Below are 25,212 nucleotides of genomic sequence, written 5' to 3' on the forward strand. Positions count from 1 at the left end.
AAGATCGACTTTTAACTTTTTTACCTTTATTAGTGGTATATTCTTGACCAGAATTTCTTTTAAACTGTCTATATTTTCGGTAATCGACTGTGTCACCTTTAACACTAATTCTAATTTTTCTTGCATTGAAATTATTATCAATCTCCTCATCGTTGATCAAACCTTTTAAACCTTCCTTATGCCCAACTATAATATTATGATCTGGAGTCCCGGGAATCACACTTATTGTATCTGATTTATTGGGACTTTTCTGGCTTTCATCGGGTATTAATAGTGGATTTTTTAACTCATATTCATTCTCATTGCAGTTACATTTGTTGATGTCATCAATCTAATACAGAAATTAAGAAAAAAAAAATAATATTATTATTCTGTACATATAGGTACAGTAGGGTCAATATTAATGAGTTTATAAACAATATAAGATTAATTATTATTATACAGTTTAAAATGTGCCTTTCTTTTAAGTTCTATAAACCCAAACTGAATGAAACACCTATGCTTAAATAATTTTAAAATATAAGCTCAATGCAAAAAATATAATCAATACAAAATAAATACAATAAATGCATTTAATATATTAAATCTAAAAAAAAATATTAATTAAACTGTATAAAATAGATAACACTTATAATACAATTTATTTGTTAAATTTACATGTGTGTCTTATTGAAAAATTCCCAAAATAAAATTTAATCTGTTCATGAATATTAAATTTGAATTAATAAATTATAACTTAATAGGTACCCGTACTTATATTTTTTTCAATAAACATAACCAATTTTTATTAACCTGAAATTGAACAAAATATTTGTTGTCATTGTATTAGTATATTAGAATTAAAATAATGATTATATTGCTAGTTTTTTATCTTTTGTGTGACTAAATGACTCACCAATAGCTTATAGTTACCTACGAGCATTGATTATAGAATAAACTAAAAAAAATATTAATATTAATATTCTAAAATCAATAATACGAGGTTACCTAATAGTTTATACTTTTTAATAAAGAGTTGTTAATTTATTATTATTTAAAAATATAAAATTTATAGATCAAAAACTATTAATATACTCCTGAAAAGTTTATATTGTAATATAAAATAGGTAGATGTACTATTGCTCACATTAAAGACATTCAAACAAAGAAAAAAAAAAGAAATGTTATTATAAAATTAAAAAAATACCTACACAATATTATTATACCTACAAATTATCTATAATATACAATAAACATTGATTTTTCAATTAATTAGTTTTTTTAACAAAGGCTATAAGATATAATATTGTAGTTTTTACCTCATGTAGAACGTCTGTGGATTGATTTCCAAATACTATAGTATAATCTTCACGACCTCCGACCGAACAGCACGTGTACATCTTCCGCGACCGTGCGCTTTTATAGCTTCCGATAGCACTCCGTTAATTATGCCGGCGACCAACGTACAGGTAATATAATCATTATTTTTATTATCTGACGTGGAACACTCGCCGTAATGAGCGACAAAAATACAACAGGCAAACCGCCTCTTACTAAAACATTAAACAAAAATATCACAAACACCCACTCTAAAACACCTTCTGTAAAAAACATACCCACAAGCTCTATTAAACAAATTCCCACCTACACCAAATCAAGCAGTTCAAAAACAAATCTTAGCTCGAACAAGTCAAACTCAAATGTCTCTGTAGATAATATTGATACATTACCGCCACCCCCACGCCCTACTCCTACCTCTGCCACTACCGCTGCTCTCTTAATTGCCGCTGCAGCTAATCAACACGATAACCTCTCCACTTCTGATAAACAAAACGTTATCGTTTCCAACGACGACAACGCCCAACCCCACTCAGTATGCAGCTCAGAATCACCTATCAGTTTTGCTACGATTACGGCAAACGAAAAAACTCCATCCAGGGAACAAGCAATTGTTTTCAACTCTATAGACGGCATCAGACAAATAGAATATATACTTGCAATAGGAAAACTTATCTCCCCTCGGGACATAATATTCACTTCAAGGATATCCAACAATCGTTTCTGTATTTTTTTTTCAAGCAAAGAAGTACTCGATACACTTCTTGAAAAATCCAAAACGATATTAATAAACGAACACTCTATCCCTATTCGCAGACTGATTAATCCAGCCAAAAAGATCACGATATCAAATGTGTGTCCATCCATACCTAACATAATAATTCTCAACGCATTAAAAAACATTAATATATCTCCAGTCTCACAACTAAACCATATAAAAGCCGGCATCAATATCGCGGGATACGAACATATCCTGAGTTTCCGCCGCCAAATGTTTATAAATCAAGAAGATATCACCAAATTACCCGGGTCGTTAGTTATTAACTTTAACCAAACCTCATTTAGAATTTTTTTTACTGATGACAGAATCACTTGTTTCCTATGCAAAGATGTGGGTCACACTTCTGCGTCATGTAAAAAACAAACCTTTCATAACAGCCCTATTGTAACCATCGATGATCATACTACAGAACAATTAGAAGATATTCAGCCTCCCGAATTACCTTCAATAGACACAACCCAACCTCAAAGTACCATGGACTGGAATCAGGAAAACAATGTTATAACTTCATCCCAACCCGTAGCAAATACCAAAACACTCCATGTAACAATGAAAACACCAATCACCACTCAAGCTAAAAGACCTCTATCGGACACAAATACAATGAAATCTCCCACCTCCCCTACAGCACCAGGCAGCCCTATGCCTTTCATTCAACCTGAAAAAAAAAAAGCCAAAACCAGCCGCTCCAGATCCAACTCTCTCACCTCCACCGACGACAACAAAATCAACACCTCGCTTGAACCTACAGCCGCCTTCTTCAGCGACAGTGATAATACCTCAATCACCCTGGACCAATTTAAATACTTTTTGGAAAATATTAGAAACCCTAATATTAATATATACACATTATGCAACGAAATTAATTCCAACATTTCGGACATGTTGGAATTAACGGAAAAAATATACCCTCTAATTACAGACCGTGCAATGAAGTCCAAAATAAAAATTTTAACCAACCTATTGTTTAAGACCCTTCCTCCCATATAATTAAACCAAATCAATATAAACATTTCCAATTTTCTACATCACTAATATGCTTGCAAATAATACTTACTTAAATATGAGCACATTTATTCAATGGAACATCAATGGCTTCTACAAACGTTCAGTTGACATTAACCGTATTGTCTACAACTTTCAACCCCTAATTCTTTGCTTCCAAGAAACCAACCTCAAGGATACACATATTGCTCACATCAAAAATTACTCGGCCTTTTTTAAAAACAGATCTGTTGCCAACAGGGCAAGCGGAGGTGTCGCTACTTTCATTAGTAATTCTCTTGAAAGCGAAAACATCCCCATTATCTCTGATCTTGAAGTAGTTGCTACACTTGTTAAATTCCAAAAACACTTATGTATATGCAATATTTATATTCCTGACAGTAAGATATTCACAAAACAGAATCTCATAGATATCATACGGCAACTTCCCAAACCCTTCTTACTTTTAGGCGATTTTAACAGCCGAAATATTTCCTGGGGATGCTCCCACGGGATGCTCGATGACGAGAACCTCTTTCTCCTCAACAATAATGAGCCTACCAGACACAACATTGCCAACGGAACCTTCTCTGCAATCGACCTTTCTATCACAGACTTAAATTCTGCATCACTATTTGAATGGCAAGTACTAACATCGTATAACAGCAGCGACCACTGGCCAATCGGAATCCAATTCCTTGACCATTCTCCCCCCTCCCAATTAAGTACCCATTGGAACCTCCAGAACCCCAACTGGGAACTCTACTCTGAATTAATTGAACATGACCTAATCAACAATCCAATAGATTTCAATTGTTCTGATAATCAGGCTGAAATTGACTCAATAGTTAAACTTTTCACGGACATCATCATAGAAGCAGCCAATAAATCAATCGGACTAAAAACCAACCTTTCTTCTAAAAAGAAAAATGTTCCTTGGTGGAATAAAGATTGTCATGAGGCCATACTAAATTACAAAAAGAAACTTAACCGCTATAAAAAAACCAAATCATCCCAAGACCATATACTCTTGAAAAATGCTAGAGCCAGATCTCGCTTTATTACCAAGAATAGCAAAACTCTTTCATGGCGAGAGTTCACTTCCACCATAAATCAAAAAACACCACCAAAAATAATATGGAACAAAATCAACTCCTTAAAAGGAAACAAGTTCAAAACAATTCCTGACATATTATACTACAACCAAGATAAAATTGTCTCTACCCCCAAGGCCTCTGAATCTTTTGCACATTTCTTTCAAAAGAACAATAGCGACGAAAACTACGACCTCGACTTCATTTCATACAGAAACGCCAACAATAAGGTTCCAGAACTTAGTCAAACAAATGCACACTACAACCTTTGCTTCGATATGTCAGAATTTACCTCAACACTACAATCTTGCACCAGCAAGAGCCCCGGGCCTGACAATATACCGTACATTTTCCTCAAAAACTTACCTGCAATAGGAACTCAAACACTTCTTCATATATACAACACCATATGGACAAAAGGTTTCTTTCCTAATCAATGGCGAAACGCTAATGTAATACCCATCCCTAAACCGGGTAAAACCAAATTTGAAATTGAAAATTACAGACCAATATCGCTGATTAGCACTTTAAGCAAACTCCTTGAAAAAATGATAAATAAACGTTTAATTTGGGTCCTAGAATCAGAAAACCACCTCGCCAAAGAGCAATGTGGCTTTAGACGTAACCACTCGACACTTGATGCGCTATCCTTAATACACACAGATATCTGCTCCTCCTTTAGGAGCAACCAGCACCTTATTACAATAGCCCTTGACATAAAAAAAGCATATGATACGGTATGGAAAAACAGAGTGCTATCATTACTTCACAGTTGGGACCTCAACGGAAACCTCCTAGAATTTATAAAAAATTTTCTAGCCAATCGTAAGTTTTGTGTAAAAATCAATAACCACCTATCTTCCTCTCATGATATTGTTAATGGACTGCCTCAAGGATCTGCGCTTAGCGTGACTCTTTTCTTAGTCGCCATAAATGACATCTGTAAGAGTCTCCCTAAACCCGTGAAATACACTCTTTTCGCCGACGATTGCAATATTTACTGCAGTGGGTCTCACATCGAAACAACCTCCCATTTCCTTCAACTGTCACTGAACGCCCTCACCAAATGGTCAACAGAATCAGGTTTTTCGTTTTCTCCCTCTAAAACTCAATGCATCATCTTCAATAAAAGGAGAAAAGACCCTCTACCTCTTATCACTTTCATGAATACCCCTCTGACATTTACCAGCAATATTCGAATTCTGGGTCTCACGTTTGATGATAAACTAAGCTGGCGCCCGCACTTGAAAAAACTCAAAGCAGACTGTTTATCAAGAATGAAAATTATAAAAACACTCGGAAACAATACATGGGGATCTGAGACAAAAAGCCTTCTCAGAATCTACAAGTCTCTTATTCTCTCGGTAATCGACTACGGTGCTATAATCTACAATTCCGCAAAAAGTAATGCTCTCAACACCATTAACCCTATACACAATCAAGGTATACGTCTGGCAACTGGTGCTTTTAGGAGTAGCCCGGTAGATAGTATCTTGTGTAATGCTGGTGAACTGCCTCTTGAACTTAGACGTCATACCCAGATACTTAAATTCATATCAAGAATCAAAAGTATGCCCAATCATATAGCCAGTAAGATACTCCATAATCCTCTCTCCTACAACTCAGCCAACAACAGGAAAACTATTTTTGAATATTTCAAAATTATCAGTGATAACCTCGGCCTTCAAACTCAAACATTGAGCAAAGTACAACATCCGTCGCCCCCTTGGCTGTGGTCTCCGAATATCAACACTCAACTCACCAACTACTGCAAACACTCCACTGACAGCACTATCATCCGCAATCTCTTCTCGGAAATAATGTCCCAACAATACTCCAGCAGCACACACATATACACTGATGCATCCAAAAATTCTAATGGAGTGGGCTTTGCAACAATCATAGGTCATGAAAATCATAAATTCTCTCTCCCTCCTAGCACTAATATCTACACAGCAGAAACTTACGCCATCTTTGAAGCACTGAAAATCGCCTCCTCCTCAAGTTCGGATTCTTTCACAATCATAGGTGACTCTCTGAGTGCTTTAATATCTATCTCGAATCCATACTCCAAGAATGAACTAGTACAACACATCCAAAAACTGATATCTATCTCTAACAAAACTTTCTCTTTCATGTGGGTCCCCTCTCACGTCGGCATTTCTGGCAATGAAAGAGCAGATAAATCCGCAAATGAAGCCACACTTCCTCATAATGCCTTAAAAATAAACCTAACTACATCCTCAGAGTTGCTCGACATTATTAACACCAAAATCTCTGACACATGGCAAACAAAATGGACCAGCGTCCCTCTTTCAAATAAACTGAGAAATATCAAGCCCTCTATAAAAAAATGGAACTTCTCCTGTAACCTCAAAAGAAGGGATGAGGTCATTATAACCCGCGCCAGAATAGGCCACACTCATCTCACCCACTCATTCCTCATCACCAAGGAACCTGCTCCACAATGTGACGCATGCAACGTGGACCTGTCGATCGACCACATTGTCACTAGATGTCCAAAATACGCCGTAGCTCGGAAAATATTCAAAAATTCATCTTCTCTCCGACTTGCCCTCAGCGAAGAAAACACAGAAGCTATATACAAATTTTTTTATTATACACATTTAAACAATAAGTTGTAAATATTTATAATTTTTCATTGTTATAACCTTCTGCAGGCTAATAACCTTAGTTGTTGAAGCCTTATCATTAATAAAAAAAAAAAAAAAAAAATCTTCACCATTGATGTTCACTACACTATTATCTATACACTCGTCTATACCCTAAATAACAAAATTAAAACAATATATTTTATTATTTAATCTAAAATAATGAAAGTACCTATTTAATTATTTTATCAATTGATAATATAACATACTACATACATTATTATAACATGGATCAACTTCATGATTATTTTCATTTAAAATATAGGATGGATCACTATTATTCACCCATTCCTTTAGAAACATAAATACAAAACATATAAATATTTTTATATAATAAATCATTGGTAAATTTAATGGGTATTAATAGGTATAATATTATGAATAATAAAAATAATTCATAAGACTTCATACATTTTTAGGAGTTTTAAATACACTACTTAATACAATATAATAATTATAAAAAACTATTTATTACCTGTACATGTTTTTTTGTAGGATTTACATTTTTTGTAAACAGCAGTTTCCTCTTAACTGGTTGAAATCTATTTATATCTAAAGTCAAATGAAAGTGAAAATGAATTATAATTGTTTAGTATAATTTATTTACCTACTTCATATTGTTTCATTTTTTATGTCAATATATTAATATGAGTAATAAGTAATAAAATAGCACTTACCACTGGCCAGATTCATCATTCGTTGAATTCTTTTTGACATAGTATGAATATTGTGTATAATCAACGTAAATAAAAGCTTTTTTTAAAATAATAATACTTTTTACTTCACAAATTATTAATCATGTCAAGTCGTTTAGTCGTATGCTTTTGGAACAATGATAGTTGAATATAATAATTATTATTAATAACAATGTTAACAAACGCTATTTATGGAAAATAATAATTTATAATATGACTTGTCCCCTTCCGCATAACGATGTTTTGACTTGTCCTGATGCATGTAACGATGTTTTGACGCATTTGGAAATAATTTGATAACAAATGGTCACATGCAAACGACAGTTTGACCATCAGATCCGGGGTGAAATTTCCTATAATTTTAACATATAAACCGAAAATGTCAAAAATTGACTTGTCCCCCTTTACATGAACTCCGTCCATTTGTCCTATATGGCCCATATCGACCGTATCATATTACTATGTTTTATCAACCATTCAAAAACTAACATAAAACTAGTTGTGAAAGTATTCTAATAGTATTCAAATACTTTTTAAAGTATTCGAATACGTATTCTGAATACATTTATTCGGATATGTATTCCGAATACAAAATAAAAGTATTCTTTTCAAGACTGCAAGACACCTACAAATTAGTAACTCCAATTATTTATATCATGAAGTAATTAACTGACACTTTACCGAATATTGTAAGAACGGCCCTAAAAATATTATACAGGACAAATATTGATTGTAAACAGTGATATAAAACAGCTGTAAAAAAAACTACTAGCGCTAATATTTTAACATTTAGAACTATATTTCTTTAGAATATTTCCGCTTGAAGCTCTCAAGCGCTACACCTCAAATTTGCTAGTAATGTGCAATATGTAGACAATTTTTATTTGTCCTTATCAGAAGTCAATAGAGACGGTTAGGTTTTATAAATTTTTTATTGATTATAATTTATAGATATTAAATATTACCATGATGAAATATAATGTTATGGATATTATATTATTTTGTGATGAATACTACTGTGTTTTATGTACAGTCTTTTGCCCGGTTGCTTAAAAGTCATTCATTAATAACTAACACAATATGATAAACTAACGTTTCAACTTAACTTGAGTTATTTCAATAACGTGTCAAAATTTGGATATGTTCAAATAATTTTACAACTATGCGAAAACTAGAAACAATTGTTAGATGTATTCATTAACATTTTTTTTAGAGTACCTAGACGACCTACCTGCAAAATTATTTTGAATGGTAAGTTAGTATACAACATTTTATAAAAACAACTGGATTGAATACATTTTAGTAAATTTATTTCATTATTTTTAAATTTAAATTCGTTTTTACTTTCAGAAATGTAAAATATTATCTGCCAACATGGATATTGCTATTATCTTACCCAAAACTTGCATGTAATTACAATGACTGTTGAGAGTTTCTGGTTCGATAAAATAAAACTAATTAATGTCAAATATCTTCTGTTATCAACACATTTATATTATCAATATAATAATAATTTAAATAATGGTTTGTGCAACGATTTTTAATATTTAACTAGGTATCTATAGTACCTATAACCAATAAAACTTATGGAGCCAATATATTATTGGGCCAATAAAATAAATATTGGATGATTTGTGTGCAACTGGGCCTAAGTTGTCTCAATTTTTATATTTAGTTTCAGGCACAAAACAATCATTCAAATTGAAGTCTTTTGATATCCAACAAGCTTAAAATGTGAAATTAATCTATAAAATCTAAATTCTATAATCTATTTCGTGAAGCTCATACTTAAATGTTCAATCATAATCAACATAATTATGGATATTTAAAAACTAGGAAAAAGTATTGCCACTTTTTAACATTTTATTAAGTAGGCAGTGTATTGGAACATCATTTTGTAGCGTAAGTAGTAATACCTTATCTTATAAAAATTACCTTAGCTTAAAGACATAAATACATTTTAGTAAATTAACTTCATTGTTTTTACTTTTAGTAAGGTTAAAATATATCATCTGTCAATGTGGATTAGGGTGGTTCTTATTTACAGGGATTTTTTTTTTTTTTGATTATTTATGACCGATGCCTCCAAAAAGGTTCCAATGTGTATAAAAATTATGTATACAACATTTTAATATAATCGGATAAATTTAACCCGTGCCCCAAAGCCCTTAAAGTTGCTACTATAATATACCGTAGTCATGGATGTAAATAGAAAAATACCTCACCGATACGGTTTATATTTTAATCGTACATAGTCCGTTTTTATCTTAATTACGTTTGATATCTAATGTGAATTATAATCTCGGTGACTGTGAATGTTCGTATTTGTCATTAGTCATTGTAAAGTCACTGGTGTCGTTACTACAAAGTACATTTATAAAATAGTTGTTATAATGTCACTAGCATACGAACTTCGTGATCAAACAAAAATATATTTGATCGGAGACGATGCAAATCAAGTTATAGGTAGTAAGTTACCATCAAACATGCAAGTGTTAAAGGTTTTGTTTTATAATCTCAGAAAAGTTAAGCTTAATGTGAGAAAGAGTTGCTCTTTAGTTTTAAAAGAAACAATTGTATTTTGGGAAAAAGCGCGAATACCAACAAGAGATTTTCCACGTTGTGTTGACAAATTAGAAAAAATGTATAATGAATGGAGAAATTTACAGAAACATGCAACAAGAAAGAATGAAAACCAAATAAATAAGGAATAACAGTTTACAGATCAATTAGAAGATTTATTTGATATAGCTCATGCCAATGCTATGCAGATGATTAGTTTGGAGGAAGACTAAAGGTTTTTGACTTTACAACGCCAAAAGGGAAGGCCTGGTTATTTATCTGGTGTAGATTACGCATTTATGAGAAAGGTTAAAGATAAAGAAGAAAGACAAGAGAAACTAAATGCTAGAAAAAAACGTCATTACGAACAATGTGCTGCTACTTTTAATAAACGTAAGTTTGTCATTTTCTTTAATTATACCTTTATTTTTAATAAATTATTAAATTGTTTATTTTTTTTTTTTACTTAATTTTGTAGAATCTACTGATTTCAGTGATGACGATTTTTCCAACGAAGTTCCAAATACTACTGAAATTGACTGTTTACCAGGGCCTTCTACAGAATCTAATTCTAATATAATGGATATTTCACAAACTCAAATCACTATCAAAACACGAGGTAGAAAAGAAATCATGACGGCAAAATTATCTTCAGCCCTTGACCGTTGTAAAATTAGTGACAGAGATGCAATGCACATAATAATTGCAGTAGCTGAAGCACTTAGGCCAAGCGCACATGGTGCAACTGTTCTGGGACAAAAGTTGCAGATCAGTTGAGTTTACAACCAGTTTGAAACCAGTACAAAACTGGTGTCCGCACATGGACATGACTGATTTTAGATCAGTTGGTGTTAATCTATTCGAACAGTGCAGTTGTTTTTTCGGTTTTTTGCTATGTCAAATTCAGATTCAAATGAAGAAGACATCATTGATTATTATCAATACCGCAAGCTACGCAGAATACAGAGGGAGCATTGGGTACATCCATACATAAAAGAAAATGCGAACTTAAGGCTATTTGTAGCAGCACAGGAATTATCTCAGACGGATAGAAAGTTTATTTCTTTCTACAGAATGTCGAAAGAAACTTATCAGGAATTAGCTAGGATGGTTGGCCCTTTCCTGGAGAAAATGAACACAAATATGAGGGAATGTGTGCCTGCTGGTGAAAGAATATTGATCACATTGCGGTAAGTTCATTTTTAATTTTATTCTACAAAATATTTCAAATTATTAGATATACAAAAAAAAAAATAGGTAAGCAAATCAATTTTATTTAAATTTACAATTAGAGAAACGGTTTTTTTTTTTAAAAATACAATTTATATATCTGAATCTTGTAGACCATGTGAAAAATCGTTGTAAAAATCTGCTGTTTGCGACACGTGAGAGGAATCAGACACTGATGGGATCATTGTGTGGAATGTTGATGCCTGTGGCTGGTTAAACACGCCGCTTGAATAATTTGATTTGAGAATCACTTAGATCTTCCAATTCTGGTATTAGACTGAGTAGAAACATTTTGATACCCTGTTGTCTATCAATTTTTTGAGAGCCATTCTCTGCCTCATTTATCTGCAACCTTGCTCGTTTTGCCTTAAAATATTCAGCTACAGAATGATCTGCATCTGCTGCTGATGTTTTTTTTTCAAAGTCAATTTTTTCTTTGCTTGATTGGACGATGAAAACTGTACCGGTGGATCAATTGTTTGTTGAGATGGTGTTAAATTTTCGGTTGAATTACTAAGATGAGACGGTGAATGTACTGGAGAGTTAGGGAATAATGTTTGGGTATGTACAAATGCTTGAGATAAATCCATTTGGGATCCACTATCTTGAAATATTTCCGTATTTTCGACATCTTCACTAGGCGAGTTGAGTGGTACTGGTGGCAAATTTCCGGTTGATAGAGGAGCGGATGTTTTTATAAATGGCAAACAAAAATGCATGGCGTTTTCCAAATAGTATGCCTTTTTTTTTGCTCCAGCTCCACTTGGTGGTGGTTTAATTTTACGCATAAAAACTGTACGTAGATTTCGCCACTTCTCTTTGCATTCAGCAGCTGAAATCAAAAAAAGAAATCGAAAACTTGCTCTGCTGTACAGTTGGGGTGAAGTGGACCTCGGTCATAGAGTAGGTCACTATAATATATAATATAACCTAACCTTACGCTTGAATTTTTAAATTTTTAAATTTTTACTATCTCAAAAATTTTTGGTTTTAGTTTAAGTTCTAATCTCCTTATCTTTCAAAAGTTATACCATGCATAGGTGATGCCAAATATAATGTTCTAGAATATGGCCTACGAAATAATATATGATATGTAGGAAAATAAATAAATATTTATCATCGATAAAGTTGTAGAACTTTGTATTGAAATTCGTATTATTACAGGTACTTGGCTACTGGTGGAACATTTGTTGCGCTTTCGTTATATTTTGCAAGAGGTGAAAGCACAGTCAGAAAAATTATCAAGGAAACTACAGAGATCATTTGGAATGTACTGAAAGATATTCATATGCCTGTACCAACACAAGATCAATTTAAACACATTGCTGATCGTTTTGAGCTGCTATGGAACCTTCCCAATTGCATTGGTGCATTGGACGGGAAGCACATCCGAATTGAGAAATTTCCACACACAGGTTCTGAAAATTTCAACTATAAGCACTTCCACTCTACAGTACTTATGGCATGTTGTGACGCAGATGGCCTTTTCACCGTTATTGAACCGGGTTTTGCCGGACGTAACAGTGACGGAGGAATTTTTAAAGCATGTGCAATGAACTACTGGATAACCCATGGAGGTTTTAACATCCCTTCACCCTCCCCATTACGACATGATGAAAGGAACACTCCATTTCCTTACTACTTTGTCGGAGATGAAGCGTTTCCACTGTCTCGAAACTTATTGAGACCCTATTCAAGTAGAACCCTCGATAATACGAAGAGAATATTTAATTATAGATTGAGCCGTGGAAGAAAATCTATTGAATGTGTGTTTGGTATGGCAGCAGAAAAGTTTGCAGTGTTGAATGGGCCCATACGATGTCGTGATCCAACGACAGTGAATAATATAATAAAATCTGCCTGCTTCCTTCACAATTTTGTACGGAAACGAGAAGGAATTGAGTACAGACCCCACGACACGGCACAAATGAACGAGACAGCGGAAGTACCGACCAACATACGAGTACGAGATATATCGATACACGAAGGTTCTTCAGCGACTACTTTGAGAAATTATTTGGCAAACTATTTCCTTTCTCCAAGTGCAAGTCTACCCTGGCAGTGGGAATTCGCAGTACCAGAAGGGAATCCAGAATAATTGTACAGTTATGACTTAATTTTTTAAAACATTCTTAACATAATCTAATTAAATGCGAGTATTTCACTAGCATAAAAAAATATTATAATTCATTCATTTTTAATTAATCGTATAACCTACCTACTCTACATTTTTTATTTTTAAAGATTATTTTAAAATATAAGCGTAATATCAAAAATATAAATCTTATTTTTGCCATCTACAATATTTATTATTGACCATAGTAAATTTGCAAATAATTTTGTAGTTGAAATTTCGTATAAATATTATGTAATATGTATATACGATATACAATATTTATACCACAATGCAGTCTTGTAACTATATAGGTAATATTTTAATGCAAATTTTCTTCACGTTTACAAAATACAAATACACAGGGCCGGATCTAAGGGGGGGGGGGGGGGGAGAAGTCGGGGATTTATCCCCGGTCGTATAATTTTCGTGGGCGTATTTTTAAGGTTTTAAATTTGAAAATTAAAAATTGAAAGTGGACTTTAAAACAAAAGTCAAAACTACAAAATAATATTTTAAAGGACATATTGTGTAATATTTTAAAAAATAAAATTATTTTATTTTTATACGAGATAATTAATAAATAATAACTAATAACATTGGTTAACAAATTAAAAAGGACAAAATCCCCGTCTGCAACAGTCAGCGGGTGTGTAGGGGGTGTTGACTAGTTGCCCCCCACGGCAGCGTTAATATATACTATATACACGATTACAATATATAGCCAGTAAAATAGGGGAGGTAAATATACAAATAATAAATAAAATTATTTAAAATAGCATAAAATGATAGAACGGGTCGCGTCAGCCATCGCCAGCCCGGGAGGGACTCACTACAGTGAATGATCTAACCCCACTAACAAATAATATGAATACAATAGTCAATAAAATAAAAATATTATAATTATGTGCCATTCAATGTAATAATTTTTCACAAAAAAATAGTATTAAAATGATAGAAAAAATTCATAATAAATAATATAATTATAAATGAAAAGCGGCATATTCAATGTGATAATTTGTCGAAAAAAAAATAGTAAATAAATTAGATATAATATTATGTACTATGTTTTTGTTATAATAATTATATTTAATTATTATTTGTATATAAACCTCCCCTATTTTACGGGCTATATATTTTAATCGTTTATATATTTACATATGAGGGCAACTGGTACATTTTGCTCTTAGTAATTTGGGGGAATCGGTATAAAAAAAGGTACTTTTGGGGGCAACTGGTACATGCCCTGGGTAGGTACACGCCTATGGTTTATCATAGATTAATGTAGGTACCTACTCTCCGATTAATGATATAATAAAGTTTGGTAAATGACATCGTTTTCTTGCACATTATATATTATTTAATATTATTATTAGGGCTCATAACTTCTAGCATTTGCATTTTTTTTTTTGAGAGGTCCTAGAGATATATGTGTGACCAATAATTTATTGGTCAAGTATATTGCAAAAGGCTTTGTAAATGGTTGGTCCTCACAATACTGTGTGTGTGCTTGATTTTTCATATAAAAAAATACTAATTTTGGTTATCTCCCTGAAATGGGCGTATTTTTTTTATTTTCCCCGGGTGTTAAAAAGCTAAGATCCGGCCCTGCAAATACAATACATTTTAAATAGTAATAAATTACTGAACTTTTCATACCTGGCATATTAACTTGGGCAGCCACATCTTGCCATGCTTTCTCCGTCAAATCTTTCCTGGAAATACGCAGGAAGTCTATAATTATACAGCTTCTCATGCTTCTCAACCTCCTTGACAAATTTTAAGTTAAGTTCCTGGTCACTCATTTTCAGAAATCGTAAGAAACGTAAACAACAAATTGAATATATTAGGTATATTAGCACGAATACTACACGTGGTTAATTATATTAACAACGCAACTGCAACCGCGGGAAACGATTGTGTACAACTGATTGTAAACTGATTGCAAACTAATTTTAGTTTTATCGCCTCGTGTGCGGACGCCAAAGCTGTACGATACCAAGGTCACAAAACAGTTGCGTTTGCAACTGATCTGCAACTTTTGTCCCAGAACAGTTGCACCGTGTGCGCTTGGCCTTAAAGTTGAAGTTAGCGATTTAGTTGTGAACAGATCTTCCATAAAACGGTATCGCGAGCAATCGCGTATTGTTTTAGCAAACAATATTCGTAAAACATTTTTAACATCTGAATTAAATGCAATAGTCTTACACTGGGATGGTAAATTGCTCCCTGATTTAACTGGAAAACAAACTGTTGATAGATTGCCAATTGTTATAACTAATAATGGTAGTGAACAACTATTAGGTGTACCTAAGTTATTACAAGGCACTTCAAAAGCTCAAGCACAAGCTATTTACCAATACCTAGCTGAGTGGGGATTAATGGATCACGTAAAAGCAATGTGCTTTGATACTACTGCGTCAAACACGAGTTAGTATAGAAATACACAATTTTATCATAACATATTTATTTTAATAATTCAAGCATTTAAATTTGTATGCTTAGGCCGAACGGTGGTACATGTGTTTTACTTGAACAATGGTTGGAAAGAAGTTTATTGTATTTACCCTGTCGTCATCACATTTATGAGATAATTTTGAGAAGTGTTTTTGATCATAAATTCGGTTCAACATCTGGGCCAAACGTCCCTTTATTTCAACGGTTTCAATCAGCGTGGCCAAAACTTAATCTTAACAACTTCAAACCTGGACTCCAAGACATTGAAGTTAGTCAACATTTAAATAATTTGACTGAATGTATTTTAAAATTTTGCATGACTGAATTAACTAAGATTCAATGTAGGGAAGATTACCGAGAATTTCTTGAACTAACTGTTATATTTTTAAATGGTACTCCTGCTCGTGGAATCTTTTTTCGAGTTCCAGGAGCAATTCATCATGCTCGCTGGATGTCGAAGGCCATATATTGTTTAAAAATATTTATACATCGTCAAGAATATAAATTAAACAAAAGAGAATACGATTCAGTTCGTGATATTTGTATATTTATTGTTCGTTGCTATGTTAATGCGTGGTTCAATGCCCCAAATGCTTGTTTTGCACCACGCCAAGATTTACAATTTTTGCGTGATCTTTATGATTATAAGACAATATATGAAAAGTTATCTGAAGTTACACTAAAAAAATGTATCAATTATCTATGGTATTTGTCTCCAGAGTCAGTTGGATACTATATCATTGGATTCAAATTTAATACAATCCATTACAGTAACTCACTTGTAACCTACTGTACAGCGAAGCGACATCCACTTGACCCCTTTTTGAGTATACATTTTTAAAATAAAAATTTTTTTGGAAACATGATTGTAAAATTAATTATAAATAATTTTGGTATATATTATAGAATTACCGATTATACATATACAATTTCAGATATTATGCTGGTGACTCTTCTATGAGAGCATTATCATATTACTTTTTAAGAGGTGAAACCACAGTAAGAAATATGGGGCACCGTAAATGTTCGGAAAATAATAAGGTGGACCGTAAAAATCCGGAAAAAAAATCCCGCGGATAGTAAATATACGGACCGTAAATTTACGGAATTCAAAAATATTGAACCATAATATCACGGACTGTAATGTCCTGGACTTTAAATTACCGGACCGTTCAATCCCGGAAAGCAAAAATACGTGCTCTGAAATATCACGGACCGTAAATATCCGGAATTTGCTAAAGCGACATGAGCGCTATCTAGTAGCATACATAATTATTTGTCATAGAAATACTATTTAACATTTGATGTATGTATTTTTAGTTTTTAATTTTTGTGTCTGTCATCACCGTTGGGGGCTAAGCAGTGGCGCTGATCTCTATTAATTTCATGATATGAGGAAAAAATACTGGTGTTAGACCTACCTACTTAAAAAAAGTTTAGCAACTCTCAAATAGTGCATTAAAATCACTATATACTGCCTTTAAGTATTAATTACCACTAATAAGTAATAACTGATGACTTATTATCACCACCCACCTTTTTTTTTTTTTTTTTTTTTATCGAGTGGGGGGGAGGAACTTAACCCTAAGGTATTACTTCTCCCCGTCACCCATCGTTTATTGTGGAAATATTAGTTAAAAACACAATACATTTATTGATTATTACATTTTATGGGGGCCTCTAACCACCCTATTTTGGTCTTTGACCCACAAAGGTATAACTTAACTAGCTAGTTTGTCATGTTCCTCTCTTCCAGCTGCTAGGCACGCTTCAACGCCTCCTTCTGCTTCATCGTCCGTTTCGCGAATGCGGACACTGCTTCCCAAGCCTGAGTGTTGCTGAGCATCTTCCCGATCAGAGTGCCGATGTCCAGCTGGCCGATCTCTGCTTCTAACTCCTCTCTTTCAGCTGCCCATGCCCTACATTCAACCAGCGTGTGGTGCGCATTGTCTAGTGTTGATGGACAGTGCCTACAGTTTGGCTCCTCTTTTTTCCCTATTCGGTGGGTGTAATAACTGAAGCAGCCATGCCCAGATAATACTTGAGTGAGATGGAAGTCCATGCTCCCATGTCTCCTCATCACCCAGCCTCGTACGTCATGAATTAGTGTCCGCGTCCATTCCCCTTTTTTGGCGTCTTCCGTCCTCTGCAACCATTCCACCATTGTGTCACATTTTGCCTCTTGAACTGTTTTCCTCGTCAACCCTCTTCTGATTTGGAACAGCTTCCTCCTCTCCATTGCTATGAGGTCAATTGGAGGGGTCGACGCTAAAATGTATGTCGCGTCGTATGATATTGTGCGGTACCCACAGATACTGCGAAGTGCCGCTTGCCGTTGTACCTTTAGCAGTTCTCCTCTGATGACCTTGGAGTACTCCAGCGAGGTTGCCCATATCGGGGCACCGTACAGCATCACCGACTGGACAACACTTACCAGCAGTCGTCTGCGTGGTTCCGTGGGTCCGCCTATGTTCGGCATTAGTCTCTTGAGTGACGTCAGCACCCGCTGTCCCTTTTTAGCTGCTTCCTTTATATGTTCTCTAAACATCAGCTTCTCGTCTATTGTCAGTCCAAGATACCTCATTGTCTTCGTTATTGGTACATCCGCGCCGTTCAGTCTGATGGTGGGTTTCCTTTTTTTGTATTGCCTTTTGAATAATACGGCTTCGGACTTCTCCATCGCTAATGACAGTCCGAATATGCTGATCTCTTCTGCTACCACTTCTAACGCCTCGTTTATTCGCCTTTCCACATCTTCGGTTGTTTTGCCCCAAGCCATGACGAGCGTATCGTTGGTGAATCCTAAATCCTCTTATATATCTTTGTGGATTCCGGGCACCGGGCTCTTAATACTCTGTCGTACGCTACATTCCACAGCGTCGGACCGACTACCGAACCCTGCGGCACGCCGCATGTTATGTTAATCTCTAGTTGACCAGTAGCGGAGTGGGAATGTGCCAACGTTGCGGATCTCTCCTTGAAGTAGGCTTGGAATGTCTGCAGCAGGTACTTGGGGACATCACACTTTTGCAGCGCTGTCTTTATGTGGTCCCAGCCAATGGAATTGAACGCATTTCTAATGTCGAGGCTTACGGCGACGCAAAGTTCGTATTTTCCGAGTGCCGCATTTGCGGTCGACTCCAGTGTGCTTATTGCGTCCTCGGTCGAGCGACCCTTCCGGAAACCATACTGTTCGTCCGCGAGGCCTTGTGTGCTTTCCAAGTGTCTTTCGAGCCTCTGCACTAGGAGTAGCTCATAGAGCTTTCCAACATCGTTCAGCAAACATAAGGGTCTGTATGACGATGGTTCGTTTACTGGTTTTTGTCCCTTGCGGAGTAGCACTAACCTTGAGTTTTTCCATCTCGTGGTGAAGTCACCTACTCGCAGGCACTCGTTGAACATTCCCCTGAAGAGGGTTGGTTCTGCTCTGTGGGCTGCTGTGAGTATGCAGTTGGTAAGTCCATCCGGGCCGGGCGCTTTCCTCCTGGGGGCCATACGTTTGAAGGCCTCACAGACCTCGTCCTGCGTGAAGAATGGGATGGGGGTGTCACGGCTGTACTCTATTTGGCTAGGTGGTGGCTTCGTTGGAAAGAGCGTCGCGACGATTTCCTTTAGCATCGTGGGCTCCATGTTCGCCGTCGCTGGTGGGCCTTGCAGTTTCCTCAATACCAGCTTATACGGCTTGCCCCATATGTCGTTTTCTACGGTTTCGAGTAGTTCTTTCCACGCGCGTTCTTTGCTCTTTGCTATCTCCGTCCTGAGGGACTTTTTGCGGGATTTAAGGTTCTCCAGCAGGTCTTCTGTCGCCGCTGTTTCTCCGCCGTTCCTGGTCCGCCTGGTCACTGCTCTTTTTAATGCTCTTCTTGCTGCAGTGCAGCTGGAGCGGAGTTGAGCTATCTCCGGGTTCCACCAGTGCTGGGGCTTTTTTGCCACATCGCATTTCGGGTTCGTCTGGAGTGCAAAATCGCATGCGACGGTCATCCTTTTTTCGAAGGCATCAGCTAAATTGTACTCCCCCATGTCAGCTTGCCGTGGGGAAATCCAATCCGCTAGCATAAGGCCTGCTTTGAATTCCTCAACGCAGATGCCCTTGGATGTGATCCAGCTCCTATCGTTGCGCGGAGTGTCATTTCCTCTGCTAGAGCTTGCGTCCGTTTGTACTGTGTACGTTATGTAATGGTGGTCTGAGTAATTTTCTTCGTCTAGTACTGTCTAATCTCTGATGTTGCGGGAAAATCCTTCTGATGCAAACGTGACGTCGACAGTTGAGCCTGCTCCTATACCATGAAATGTGGGCTCTCGTCCCGTGTTGATTATGACCAGACCTAGTCCTTCAGAGCAGTGGCGGTTTTCCCGGGGAGGCAAGGGAGGCAGTGCCTCCCTTGAAAGTAAAAGAAACTACACGGTTAATGTTATTTAAATTATTAAATATGTTTTGCTTATAATTTCAAGCATAGACACTTTAATAAAAGGGAAATTAATAAAAATAAATATAAATATAAATTTAAATTATGTATTGAACGAACTATGGACTATGGAGTATACCGTGCATGGTCTCGATCTTTCAAGTCCGTGGTGCTAATCAGCTCTTGAGTCATGGGTAAGAGAATGCCCAAGTGCCTGTGCGGCGTGCCGCACTGCCGCGTGCACAACAGACGAATATAATATTGTTTATAGTAATATAGTAATAATTTGACATACTGTATTACTATACAATAAACTAGGCTACGGCTGCCCCTCCATACATCCCGTGTCGGTGGTTCCCCACTTTCTCAGGAGGCAATCGCAGCCACAGTTATAGATACGTTACATGTGTACACAAATTTACACACACAAACGCACATAAAATATGCTAATAGCGCATGCGCGATTCTCCGCGGAGCTGCACACTACCGTTGCCTCCGTCAGAAAACGTCACAGGCTGTGACTCACAGCGGCTGACCGATAATTATTATTATAACTTTTGGGTACAAGTTATATTATTTAATCCCTACTTTATTCCACGTTATCACTAAATGAGTTATTATCAAGTTATTATAAGTTCGTACTGTGGGTTGTGTCTTCTGAGAACAAAATAAAGCATTCTAATTTCAAATTAAAGTTATTAAAGTGATCAGTATTTTTTTGTTTCAAGTTGTTTTTTCATATTTTTTAAAAATGAATCCAATTTATGATCCGATTGTATTGCTTTTAGAACATCCTTACAGACGTTGGAGTACATGTGACAAAAACGATTTACTTAGGCAAGGTAAATCAACTCCTTCTCTGACGTATTTGTCTGCAGACAAAAATGGCTCAAAAGTATTTTGTAGGTCTTTCAATTCCAACGTTTATACTAAACATCCTTGGGTATGTGGAAGTTTTTATTTACAGAGGTTATTCTGTTGGCCATGCATTTTATTGCCAAATTGTAACTTAGTAGTTAGCATTTAATTATGTGTTATAGTGAAAATGAAACCGTTCTCTGACAGATTTTTAAAGAAAAAAATTGTATTTAAACAAAATAAATGAGTTTTTAGGACTGTGCGATTCGCTTTAATAAGTCCAGATGGGTAGGAACAAAATTGTTGCCTCCTCAAAATTTTAATGCCAGAACCGCCACTGCTTCAGAGAGCTCTAGGAGTTCTTCTCCTCTGGTGTTACTCTGCCAGTCGCCCCATGCGGCTGATCTCGCGTTAAAATCCCCGGCGATGATAATTCTCTCCTGGCGTCCTAGCAGTTGTGCGCTCCTTTCTAGCCGTAGTAGGAATTCCCGGTATGCTGCTATTGTGGAGTTTGGTGACACGTAGCAACTATATATGAATACTCCGTTTTTTTTTTTTTTTCCAGTTTTGAGCCGACGACGCCGCGGGAACTGCTTACGCATTGCTTCCGCGAATGAATACTCCGTTTACCCTTACCAGTACAAACTCGTCATCGGTCTCGATTTTCGCTATCGTGGCGTTTTTCCCAAACACTTTAATTGCGGCCCTATTTGTACCGCTGCTTGTTAGCCATCCTCCGTTGCCGTCTGTGATCCCGTAGGGGTCGCATGCGATAACCACGTCGATGTTTCTTTCAACCACTGTTTGCTCCACCAGGTTTTGAGCCGTTCGACAGTGGTTGAGATTAATCTGTAGAAGATTAATCATTGCCTCCTGGTCCTTCCGGCCTCATTACGCGGCATTGACCCAGTCGTGGCTCGCGTTTCGCAATTCTTGGCCACATGACCATCCTTCCTACATTTGATGCAGCGGTTGGAACGATCTTCCCCCTGGCATCCTGCTGCTACATGCCCGGTTTCTAGGCATCGGAAACAAACCCTTTTCTTTTCCCCGAGCAGCTTTATCCTGCAGTTGCTCCATCCAATCCTCAATTTGGGATCAGCAGCTAGCCGCAATGCCGGCTGTATCGAGGTCTCGATCTTTGCAGTGCTCCAGCCGTTGGCTGCTGTTCGGATGGTGAAGGGTTTGATGTCTGCTAGCTCTGGGTCTCTTTCAGCAAGAACTGCCCTCAGCTCTTCTATGGTTGTTGACTCGTCAAGTCCTGAGATGAGCACTGGTGCCGTTCTCATGGCCCTTCTTACGCTTACCTCATTCCCGAGCTTCTCCTTTAGTTTTTTAGCAAAGAGTTCAGCCTCCTCTTTGCTGCCAACCTCTAGGAGAATGTCACCTGCTGCTGTTCTTCTAGTCCCGACCACTTCGATGCCGAGCTCTTTTAGGTTTGGTACAGCTTCTTTCGCCTTCCTGATGACATCAGCGTAGGTTGACCCGGTCGTTGGTGCATTAAGGATGATTGCTTCGTTTTTGGGCAGTTTTTTCCTTAGATTTACCTGGCCATTTTTCCCGCTGAGCTACCGTTACCTCCCCTTCGTTCGCCGTTCTCGTTCTCGTTTCCTGTTTCGACTTGGCGTTTGTCTCGTTGCTGTCTTCGCGGGGGGTCGCTATGTGGTTCCAACGCCTCACTATTTGATGGTCGCTGGTGCGGTGGCTTGACCCTACGCCTATTCTTTCGCCGGTTCTCAACCGTTTCCCAGTTTCCGGTATCACTGCTGCGGTCCTGAGAGTCGTCTGTCCGCTGTTTTTGTTGAAATTGTAGATTTCTTTGCATCTGTGGCTCTCGCTGCTGCTGCTGCTGCTGCTGCTTCGGCGACTTTTGTTGTGGCAGTTCCTGTCGTTGATTTTGGTTCTGTAACCTCTCTACCTGCTCTGTTAGCTTCCCAACAGCTTCCCCCTGAGTTTTCAGCTGTTGTCGGAGTCCCTCGATGGCAGCAAGGAGCTCAAAGCGTGTGCGATCCGGAGAGGGGATCTTGCCTGCAGGGGTCGACCGTGGTTGGAGACCTGACGGTACTCCTGTCGTCTTTGGCTCAGGAGGCACCTCGTTTGTGGGTTGAAGTACAGAGGGTCCAAGGTCAGTTTGGTTTCCTCTACTCGAGGTACTGACGTTCACTTTACCCGTGAGCCTTCCCCACTGTATCGCCCTTTGACGTTGGTCGATAGCTGGACTATGAGGGTTTTTATCTCTCTCTTGATGTTGGTGGCAATAGCAACTTCATCATCCAGGCTCTTAGCCACCGAGTATGTTTGCTGGAGGTACTTGAAAAAACGTGCATTTGCCTCTTCCATATTTACGTCGTTCTGGCTTGTTTGACTTGAAGTTGACGAGGCCAACAACTTCGTCACCAGATTCCCTGCAGTCTTAATTTCTCCAGCATTTCCTATTTCCTTGTTCTTCACCTCTGAGGTATTCACCCTTTGACCGGTGGGTGTTCCGCTGTTTTGCACCAATTGGCCAGCTGGTGCATCTGGGTTCTGTTTGTTGTCCTCCATATTTGGTCCCACGCAAACACAGGAAAGGGTCGTCCACCACTGCAGAGCCCGGTGCAGTGGTAAGCCTATATACTGTTGGGTGCGGCAGTGTTTCCACGCCGACACAACTACCTCTGTGCCAAGTGACACCCCCATCACGGTTTGGGGGTTGAGGGAGCCGGTTTTTCATTGCGAAAGGCATGCTCAGGCCTCTTATCCCCAGTCAGCCAAGCCCAGGGATAAGTCGATGTAGTCCGGGGGCGAACCCCAGGATGGAACCTCTTGGCACGGGCGTTAGCCCGTGAGCCCCCCCCACCACGACAAGGTGGGTCCCGTCGGGGGGGACCACCCACTCATCTAGCCCACTCATAAATAGTTCTGGAGAATTTTTCTCAGTTGATACTCGTGTTTGGCGCCACTGGGGCTTAGGGCGTAAAACTGTTTCGATTTTCTTCAACAGTATCTTGATCGATGAAAAGTAAATCTATAGTTGGTATAAATCAAGGGGTTGAAATTGAAAATTTCCAATAGTTTTAAACAGCGCAGGAAAAAACAAAATAAAATTTAAGGAAAAATGAAAATTTCTACGCAAAATTGATTTTGTTTTTTGGTGTAACTCTTTGTTTTACCGTAAATTACAGATACATGACATTTTCACTCAATGTTTATATTATCATTTTCTATACACTATACATTTTCAAAATATTCTAACTTGTTTTGGGCTGTTTACGGACATCTTCAGTTTTCAATTTCTTTAGTTTTTTTTCTATATAATATTATGTCCATAAAATTTTATTCGTTGGGTTAAAAAGCTTGAAAATTTAATACAAGATTCCTGATATATTGTTACAATATCAACAGAAAAACATTAAAAATGCTAATGCATAAGCACAATTTTTTTTATAAGTATTTAAACTTTGAATTTTGACAATAACCATTATTGTACCCAATTAAAAAAATATAAAATATTCAATTTTTATAGCTAAGTATTGAAAATTTAAAACAAAGATCCTAATAATAGTTCATGCTAAAACCAAATGTAATATATAAAAGACATAAAAACACAATTATTTTTTAGAGACATTTCAAATTCAAATTTCTATGAAATTACATATTAAAACTAAGAATAACGATTTTAGTTATTTAGATGTAATTTAAAAATATTACTCGTGTATATATGAAACTTTTATAGTGTATTATTATATTTAAATATTTAATACACAAAACAACATTTAAAATGTAATCTTTTTTCTTTATTAATTAGAACAAAAGTTATTTCATCTGTCAGATCTCAGTGGGACACCCTGTATAGTACCTTAACCAATAGCAAGTAGCAACCTAACCTAACCTACCTAATAAATACATGTATACCATATACGTTAACAAAATAGTATTAGATTTTCGTGATCTAAAACGAAATTCATGTTTGAGCCACGCTACCTATAGTAATTAGCTACATATTCACGTTAAAAAAATGATCTAAACACACCCAAATTAGGAAAAGTAGTTCCAGAGTTTAG

At 36.6% G+C, this 25,212-nt stretch overlaps 2 protein-coding genes and 1 pseudogene across 2 annotated transcripts; 1 reads left to right on the forward strand and 2 right to left on the reverse strand.

Annotated features, from left to right (window-relative positions):
* The first annotated feature begins 5,731 nt into the window (after window positions 1–5,731).
* LOC132937389 (uncharacterized) lies at window positions 5,732–6,870 on the forward strand. The gene has a single exon (XM_061004208.1). The coding sequence runs from the start codon at window positions 5,748–5,750 to the stop codon at window positions 6,819–6,821; it is 1,074 nt and encodes a 357-aa protein (XP_060860191.1). The 5' UTR covers window positions 5,732–5,747; the 3' UTR covers window positions 6,822–6,870.
* A 4,678-nt stretch (window positions 6,871–11,548) lies between these two features.
* LOC132932496 (uncharacterized) lies at window positions 11,549–15,253 on the reverse strand (annotated as a pseudogene).
* A 6,779-nt stretch (window positions 15,254–22,032) lies between these two features.
* On the reverse strand, window positions 22,033–23,848 carry LOC132932498 (uncharacterized). The gene is made up of 3 exons (XM_060998886.1): window positions 23,339–23,848; window positions 22,717–23,261; window positions 22,033–22,630 (listed from the first exon to the last, which is right to left on the reverse strand). Exons 1-3 carry the CDS (start codon window positions 23,846–23,848, stop codon window positions 22,033–22,035), a joined length of 1,653 nt encoding a protein of 550 aa, XP_060854869.1.
* Window positions 23,849–25,212: the final 1,364 nt, after the last annotated feature.

This window comes from Metopolophium dirhodum, chromosome 1 (assembly GCF_019925205.1).
Source record: "Metopolophium dirhodum isolate CAU chromosome 1, ASM1992520v1, whole genome shotgun sequence".
NCBI lineage: Eukaryota > Metazoa > Arthropoda > Insecta > Hemiptera > Aphididae > Metopolophium > Metopolophium dirhodum.

What these genes read in the sequence shown, in the direction of transcription:
- LOC132937389 (XM_061004208.1), top strand. Translation starts at nt 5,748, where the DNA reads ATGCCCAATCATATAGCCAGTAAGATACTCCATAATCCTCTCTCCTAC.
- LOC132932498 (XM_060998886.1), bottom strand. Translation starts at nt 23,848, where the DNA reads ATGGGGGTGTCACTTGGCACAGAGGTAGTTGTGTCGGCGTGGAAACAC. An exon ending in ACAGTGGGGAAGGCTCACGG is followed by an intron (nt 23,262 to 23,338) that starts GTAAAGTGAACG and finishes CCCACAAACGAG; the next exon opens with GTGCCTCCTGAGCCAAAGAC. An exon ending in TCAGCGGGAAAAATGGCCAG is followed by an intron (nt 22,631 to 22,716) that starts GTAAATCTAAGG and finishes TGATGTCATCAG; the next exon opens with GAAGGCGAAAGAAGCTGTAC.